Source organism: Notothenia coriiceps, unplaced genomic scaffold, assembly GCF_000735185.1.
Source record: "Notothenia coriiceps isolate Sejong01 unplaced genomic scaffold, NC01 NC01_scaffold00037246, whole genome shotgun sequence".
In the NCBI taxonomy this organism is placed as follows: Eukaryota; Metazoa; Chordata; class Actinopteri; order Perciformes; family Nototheniidae; genus Notothenia; species Notothenia coriiceps.
The window spans coordinates 10,756,249-10,765,279 of NW_011369947.1; the positions used below are offsets into that span (position 1 = coordinate 10,756,249).

The window sequence follows — 9,031 nt, forward strand, 5'->3', positions numbered from 1 at the left end:
TCTGTTTTTTTTAAGGACAAGTTGAAAGCAGGTATTACTGAATGGGAACACAGGGCACAGGTCCAACGTATATACTATGGGTCTACCCTGTACTCCCATTCAATGGACTACAAAAAGACCCACAAGGACTACAAATNAAGATCGGGAAAAATCGGTATCGGCGAATTGTCAAAATCAAATGATCGGAATCGGATCGGGAGAAAAAAAGGTGATCGGGACATCCCTATGCTTGACCAAACATTCCCTCAAGTCAGAACTGAGGTCACAAAAAATAAGCAGTCTCAGAGCCCAATATGATCAGTCCACCAGGATCAACATTAAAACTAAATATCGTTCCAGGGCAGGCTAACCGAGGTTAACCAATAAGCACCAGCATGTGTGTATGAGAATGGCCCTGACACAATTTCCGCCCAGATTTAAACTCCTGGCAGGACAAGTTCCAGCTCAATTCTCACACTGAATAAAACAAAGTGAGTGAGGGACTGCAATATAAGAGGGAAAGAAAGAGAAACTTTAAAACTGTTCAATTGTTATGATGTGTAATCGTCTGAAACTGTTAAGTCATGATGTGTAACGGTTAACAACGAAAAAGGGAAACTCAAGCTGCTGCTACACTTTATTTTATTTATCTAAAATTAAGCACTTTTAAGATGCACATATTTACAAAAGCTATTTTATTTTTAATAGCAGCCCGAGAGAAACATTACACATATGCACAGTATTTACTGTATATCTGTATAGTTCAATGTTAATTGACAATACATAGTTTTTTTGTTGTTTTTTTTAAAAATTGTACTTTCTTTCTTTTTTGGTAGTCAGTTGTTGATTACATGCAGACGTTGATACAGCTACATGCTACTTCAATATATATCACACTAACTCAAAAAGCAACTTAGACATTTTGAAGATCCGGACCTTTGCATGGGGAGACTTTCTCTAACTGGACCTCGTTGAATTTTAGTTGAATATCCCTGCCATACATACATATTATGTTCAGCAGGATAATCTCCATATATTAACATGATCACTTTTTAGGAAAGGTAAGCACAAATGTAATGTCCAGAAGTGAAACNAAAAATTGTACTTTCTTTCTTTTTTGGTAGTCAGTTGTTGATTACATGCAGACGTTGATAAAGCTACATGCTACTTCAATATATATCACACTAATTCATAAAGCAATTTAGACATTTTGATGTTCCGGACCTTTGCATGGGGACATTTTCTCTAACTGGACCTCGTACTTAAAACTATATATATATATATATATTTGCATTAATTATCTGGCTTAATTTTTGGGGATTTATCAATGTCAAAAAGGAATAATGTCCATTACGTCCGGTTAGGGTCATGTCTATGTTTAAAAATATTTAACATTTTCAGCTCATGAAAGTATAGCAAACCATATTAGCATTTTGGTTGGCTAAACAAATATTTTTGTGCATATCATTTGACTTTTCTTCTCCAAGTCCAATACGATGTCTTAAATGTCTGAATTTGTCAGTCCAAAACACAAAACATGATCAGTTATTTGGGATTAAAAAAACGAGAGAAAGGTAGGATCTGATATGAACACAAAAAACACAATTTTCTAAATTAGTTTGCAGTTGTTTTACTGTCAATGGACTATTCAAATTGTGTTCTTATCTCTCAGCTGAAAGGTGCCACTGCTGAATAATAATGTTTTACCCTGCAAAACTTAACACAATAAACAGATTGAAAATCCAAGATATCAAATTCTAATCAACTTGCAAGGCTGTATTTAAAGCCACAATTACATAGATAGATGATTCTTGTTTTGGTTTGAATCACCTCAACTTTCTTAGCTTCTGTAACACATGCGGTCAATGGTGCAACATGTTGTGATCAAAACAACTGACCCCCCTGCACATGATTGACAGATTATACTCCAAGCAAACACTCCCCCGGCCAGTTAGGTCTATAATTAGACTAGGAGTAAACATACTATACAAATAGCAAGGAAAATACTCCTTAAAGTCCATAAATGGATTCAAATACGGTATCCAAAACGCCTGAGAGACACTTTAAAAGATTAGGGGATAAACTAGTATTAATATAAAGGCCACGGGAGCAGAGGTAGTCGTAGTAAATAGATAAATAAAGTTTAAAAAAGGCGGACTAACAATGACTACATGAAATTCAAAAGTTGAAAAACTAAAATGGAGCGTTGTAACGGTTGACAAAAAACCCTTGAATTAGCTAGCTTAATGTTAGCATGCTAGCTATCAAACAAACAGTCGACCACAGTGCGTGGGTTCATTTCAGTTGACAGGAGGTTGAACTTTTGGTACTTTCAAGTAGTTAACTAAAGTCGCTCACACATGTGGGGGAAAGACACATAAAGAACTACCTTAACACTTCCCCAACAATTTAGACATACAGTGGTCCGTTAAGTTAATACAAATATCCACACTGCGCCTGACTGATGGCTTGAAACGTTACCTGTCATGGGAGCGAGCCGGCGACGACGGGAGCGCGCCTGTGACGATGTCTTAATTACTTTCAGGTGGTCGCCTTCTCTTTATCCGAGAAACCAGAAAAAAATGAAACTGAAAAAACCGTTATATTGTCATTCAAAACTGCTGTCAGAGTATATAATAGTTCATATTATTCCGCAGAAGTGAAGAACAAGTGTTTTTAAGTGTTGGGAAGTAACAAAGTAGGCTACTTTTACTCAAGTAAAAGTACGTTTTATCTTTTTTTATTATGTACTGTAGCACTTTGAGGTTTGTTTCAAATGTAAAGTGCAATACAAATAACATTTATTATTATTATTATTATTAAGTAGGCCTACTGTACAATGTTTTTCTTTTAGCCTATTTACCTCGTTAACGTAAATAATACTCATTCATTACATTGACACATGCATTATTTGTGATTTCATATATATTATGTCACATATGGAGGCAATTTTTCTGCAGAATTAGTACTACTTTTTATACTTATAAGCACATTTCCTTCGATAATACTTCTCTATTTATCTTAATAATGTAGGACTTTTACTTGTAATGGAGTATTTGGACATTAATGCTACCTTTACTTAGGTACATAATCTGAATACTTTTTCCACCACTGACAATAATAAAGTCATTTTATACATGATTTTGAAATGGGCCTAGGCATAACAAGTAGGCTACTTTTACTTTTGTAAAATTAAGTATAATTTGATGCTGATACTTTTGTAGTTTTACTTAAGTGACATTTTGAATGCAGCACTTTTACATGAAACAGAGTACTTTAACAATTTAGTATTGCTATTTTTACTTAAGTAATACATCTTACTTCTTCCACATCTGGTGTTATTTGCCTGTACTTCCACACACTGTGTGAGTTTGTGTCATCCTTTACAACTAGGTCGCTAAAAGTTGAAATCACATGCTGAAATAATAATTGCTTTTTCAGTTCAGCTATGTCGAATGAATGAATGAAATGTTCTGTTGGTTTTTATTCTGAAGAGATCAACCACTTGATACCATCAGATTTTATTATTTCAAATTTGGATTTACAATAATTAAATGATTATTTACCATTATGATACAGGAAGCAAATGTATGTACAATGTAAAAAGTGCATTTTGCTAACAGAAAGAACATGGGGGCACACTGAAAAAAACCCTAGCAGAGGAAAAAGGTGAAGGTGGGAGAGAGTTCCTAAAAAAAAAAGAGTTGCTATAAAAGAACCATTATATCTTCTGAGTCAGTAATATCAATCAAATGTACAATATTTATTCATGTGATCATATCTGGTATTTTACAACAGCCATTTTTAGAATCTACTACTGTGCTTGGCAATACAAAATAATCTGTGTTACTAAGCAAAAAGGGTCACTATCAACATTGTTCATTAGACATTTGCCACTTGAGACATATTACTTACTGCATTGGTTTTGTCACAAATAAGTTTTCCGTTATACAACAGAGGACCAGACACTGTTTTTTGGGATTTCCTCTTGATGGATCTGCAACATGCTACCTGTAGTTGCGCGTCAGGTATTTTTCAGTTGATGTCAAAGGAAAAGCAGGACAAAGGAAAAGCAGGACAAAAACAAAGCAATCTGCTATCTTAGTGGCTCAGTACGGTATCAGTCTGAATGGATTAAATACATAGATTGATGCAGGACAGTATCACAAACTGATACATCAGGCCATTAAGTGCATGAGACAGGATGAATGTACCAAGACAGGATTATTGTTCCACATCAGTGTTAGGCCACATGGCTTCTGTCATTAGTGTGGGTATGAGGTGGGACTCCTCGTCCAGAAGGCAAGTCAATGTGCACGCTGTCAAAGAAAGGGGGAGGGAAGGAGGCCTGGAGGAGGAGCATCATGTGTCTTCTGGGGAAGTTGAAGCTAGAAGAGTAGAGGAAGGCAGGTTTTTTTTCCTTTTGTGTCCACTGGTAGGCAGAGGTGATCAGGCGCTTCTCCCCCTCTTCCTTTTTTTATTTTCTCTCATTTTTTCACACAGGAGGGCCAGCTGAGGCCTCCACATGAAGCAGAAATTATGATGTAAAGGACCACCTAAAACGAAAACAGCACAGAAACTAAGTTTACTTCCTGTTTGATTAATCATGCAGTGAGCCATACAGTTGGAACACCACACCGTGTCAGATTTTGGTTATTTTGGGGAGGTCGAGATAAATGTACACCAGAGGAATACATTTAGCGAAGGTCAACCTCAGCTCAACAGTGTGTAACTAAAATAAAAAACTCAATAAAAGGACAAAATGTCTCCTCTAAAACCCATTAAAACCACTATTTCGATCCGAAAGCCATTACACATAAAACCATGCATTGTAATATAACAGGACTTTAAATATATAGAGCCCTGGTTTTAAATGTTACCTTTTAATAATAAAAGTATATTTCACACTATTTTCCTGGTTTGCTACACACACAAACATGCGAATAAATGAATGTGGCAGTGGTGATCAGGACTGCAGTTGGTTAAAAGCTCCAACTCAGGGAAATAGGAAAATAATATCAATAATCTATATATATATATATATATATATATATAATAGTGTTTTTTTTGCCCATACTCACCAGGCACACTAGCACAATGACAATAGTCAGCTTCAGGTTCTTCATACACATGGCTCGGGCCAGGTTACGACTTGTGGTCTTAAATGTGACCGACTAAACAAAGTATGGAAAGAGAGTAACATCAGTTACAGTTTGTTTAGACTACTGTCAAAATAAAGTATCACGCACATTAAGACAAGTAGGATAAACATTTAAACTCACTGAATCCACCAGATTTTCTGTCTTGTCAATCAGCAGCTCCAGCTTCTCTCCTCTCTGAGCAACCAGGTCTGCAAAAAGAAAGAAAGAGAGCCACAGTTAACTTGAGAGACACAAGGGGCCCAATGTGTTGAAAGTCAAATGATCCGTGAATTCTGACATTTGAGACTTTTTTTAGAAATATTGCGTAATTCTGTGGCCAGGGGCCTCATTTATAACGCCGTGCGTAGTATTCACGTAGGAAGGTTGCTTACGTAGTACAAAGCAAAAAAATAGGTACAGAAATGTTCCGACATTCACAAAACATTGCGTACCGGCAAGGGAAGTGCGTACGGCACGTCCTACGCCGGTTTCCCTTTATAAATCACAATCGACTCGCAATGCGGCGCAGCTTTCGCGGGCTTCACGTAACGCCCATATTTGCCTATAAATAGTCAAAGAAACGCCCTTTCATTCATTCATTTTGACTGACTGCATGGAGAAGATCACAGGAAATGACGACAGAACAGCTAAAACTAAAAAGACATCTCACACCGTGTCAGATTTTGGTTATTTTGGGGAGGTCGAGATAAATCATATTGTTTGGTGGATGCAGTTTGAACCAGAGTAGCAGCATGGAGGTCGGATCGTCACCAAAATAAATAAATAAGTGGTCCGAAAAAGGTTAATGAGAAAAAAAATACACATAGCCTTCCTCAGGCAGTGTGTTTGTACCGGGGACAGGAGACCCCCCCTTGATGAGAAACTGTAAGAAATGATCGGGGGATCCCTCCGGAGTGGAGTCATGACGACTGGATCTGCATTATGTTTTTGTATTTGGCGGTTTGTGTCCCAGCTGTCGATCAGCTGTGCGCAGCGTCTCCACTGCAGCCTGTGCATCTAACCCCCCTCCGCAGCAACTCTTTATCCACAAGTTAAAGGAAATACAACTAATGTGTTGTGTTATATTAGCTGTACAATTTACCACATATGGTGCTCTTAGTTTCCATACCTCCTGTGTTTTACGAGCGACTTATCAAGTCTTGGCAAACGGCATAAAACACGATTAAACATGTATTAAACATATATAAAACCATGCTCGTATCTACAACCTATAGAAAAGCAAAACGGCGTCAGTTTAGACGTAATTCTGTCCTCCTGCTTACCGCATCATTTATGAGAAAACATTTAGTCTTTGTTTAGAGGTGACACAAAATTTTTTAACATAACTCGAAAATTTTTTACATTTATTAACTAACAGTACGTGTTACGTTTGGTTACTTGATGTAATGTTCTGAGTTTTATTCTATTTATACCATTACGTTTGTATGTGTATTCTCTGTCAGTAACACGTTCATTTTACGTCGTATTCTATTATGGTACTATAAGAAACGTTATAACCGATTATTATATTAACTTAAGTTTACTAACTTCTTATTTTTTATGCTTACTTTTAAAAGTAATCCGACGTCGGCCTTTCTTGTACATTTTATTCTGTGTCTTCGACCGTCACTTCAATGTTAGTCTTTCCGTAAAAAACACTGTTCCTCACATAATCTTTTGTGTTGACAATTGAAAAAAAACGACTTCTCAAAACTCTCAGCCACCAGTCGAAGGAGTGCGCGGCCTTCAATCTTCGCAAAGTTTGCTTCATCCAGTCGGGGGCTCGCGTTTGGTTCGGCGACGGCATACAGGTACTTATCGCTCAAGAAGTGTGACCGTCGCGGGTCTACCATCATAATTTTCTGGACTTTAAACCTCTCCGGACTAAAAGTGAAGACCTCGATATTTATTTTTTGTTACATGTCTAGATTCTTTAGTGGAAAGGATTTATGAGCATGGAAGGAAGACGTCTTTGTTGGTGGCGGCTGGGTGTTTCCTGTTTTAGCAAGTCGACTTGAGCTACGTCACTGCTGGACTTCTCCGTAGTATCTCAGGCTTTTTGTAATTCCTCCTTCGAGGAGTACCAAAAGGAATACTGCGTCTTTGTCGGTAAAACTTAATTCGATGTTCTTTTATTACTTGCTCTACAGGTAAATTAAACAAGTCCTTTTGGAATAATACACACTCCCCGAACAGGATGAAAAAGGAAAAGCAGTACATAAGGATAGTTGTTTTTTTGTCAGGTTTTACAAAATGTCAATAAAAAAGTTTGATTTAATGTTTATACTGAGTTTATGTTCTGTTCGTCCTTAGTTGAATCATTTCAATTTCGATGTTAATTTCATTTTGGCTTAATTTATGTTATTTTATCCAAAAGTATATGTATATTTGTTATGAACACTTTTATCTTTGTATAAATCCTCGATATGTTAATCCATAACACCTTCATAACAATTGCAACTTTGACTTAAGAGCCGGTAAGGAGTCTTAGGTAGGGGTTAGGCGAGATCACCTTGAACCACGTTGATGGCACTACCTGTGATTATGTAGTGAAAACGTAGAAATAAATAACACATTTTTCTTAGTGCAAACAACACCAAACTGGCTAACTGGACGCAAATAGTAACACGGTCATGTCTTAAACATAATCCCTCTACCGCTTCAGGAGAGGGAAGGCCCTGGAGGTACCCTGGCCAATAAAGAGCCTTTTTTCATACATAACCTTCAGTTACTCTTCTCTTTCTACCATAGCAACAACTAGGACACAACTTAACACGTTCTTGCTAAATATAGATCTACTACAACCAGTTACAATTTTCTATTTAAAACACGTTCAGTTTTTTTTACTGGTTACACAGCTTTTGACACTATCATTGTGTTACCAAAAAACACCACTCTCGCGAGTTCATTATGACTGTAGAGCACCAGAACGGTATGCAGTGCGTTGTGGTTCTACCGGCCGGTCCAATCGTGTAAGGTGGAGAAAGAAAGTCTACTCCGCTTTCAAATTTTCTCCACACTTGGGTTAAGTGATTTCAGACCCGTACATCTCGACATGTATGTGTTTTCCCCTCAATACAGAGCCAAAGGGTATTCTCGGTGCGTACGGCCCTGGGCCGAATGTACCTCCAAAGTCACCTGCATTGTGTTCACATTTACCCATGTCGCAAGTACTTATAATGCTGAACCCTAACATCAGAAAGATCAAGCATAAAAGTACTCAGAATTAACCAATTGTCGAAGATGTTGTTTGACCACTGAAAAACTGTCACCTTCACTAAAAATCTCTAGCTGTTTGTCCAGTTCATACACATTAAGCACCGTGTTTAAGGTTCTGCCCTACGACTTTCTATTCGCAAAGAGAGGGGTAAACTGAAGTTATGTATTAAAAAGTCTTTTCTTCCAGGGTACCCCGCCTCATCTACCCACACCCTCCAAAACAGGTGACGATACACTACAACGACATTCCCGTTTACAGTCCGAGTAAATATGTTCCCCCTATATGCGAGTTTTCACCGCCATGCGTCAAAGATCGCTTTACAAACGCTAAATATTCTTATGCCATTGAACTACCCTCTTTGCACCGCGGAGGTGCGTTTGAGCTTGGGTACCGCATGCGTGACTTCGGCTCGTTTCTTCCCCTCTCTGCTCTTTCGACAACGCCGACTCTGCTCGAGCAATCGTCTCCTTCTACCTCTCTTTATCACACTTTACTTATCGGTAGTTATTTTACAAATTGAAGAGTAAACATGTATATCACTTCTTAAGAAGTTTGTACTAATTTTCGGTTAGAAATTTTACCTACAATTGTTTCGGACAAAGTCACGTGTTGTTTTTGTATTGACCCCTTCTTCTAATCTTATTTATGCCTCATACAATAATATTTTGGTGAGCTTAATACATACACGAAT

At 37.5% G+C, this 9,031-nt stretch overlaps 1 protein-coding gene across 2 annotated transcripts in view; it reads right to left on the bottom strand.

Annotated features, from left to right (window-relative positions):
* Positions 1–3,721: 3,721 nt before the first annotated feature.
* Positions 3,722–9,031, bottom strand: part of sybl1 (synaptobrevin-like 1) — a 16,834-nt gene continuing 11,524 nt past the window's right edge. For both annotated transcript variants that reach the window (XM_010794778.1, XM_010794777.1), the window contains exons 6-8: positions 5,262–5,329; positions 5,061–5,153; positions 3,722–4,535 (exon numbers count right to left, since the gene is read on the bottom strand). In XM_010794778.1, the coding sequence (XP_010793080.1) occupies positions 4,467–4,535; positions 5,061–5,153; positions 5,262–5,329 (230 nt within the window). In that variant the 3' untranslated portion in view covers positions 3,722–4,466. The remainder of the gene's footprint in view (positions 4,536–5,060; positions 5,154–5,261; positions 5,330–9,031) is intronic.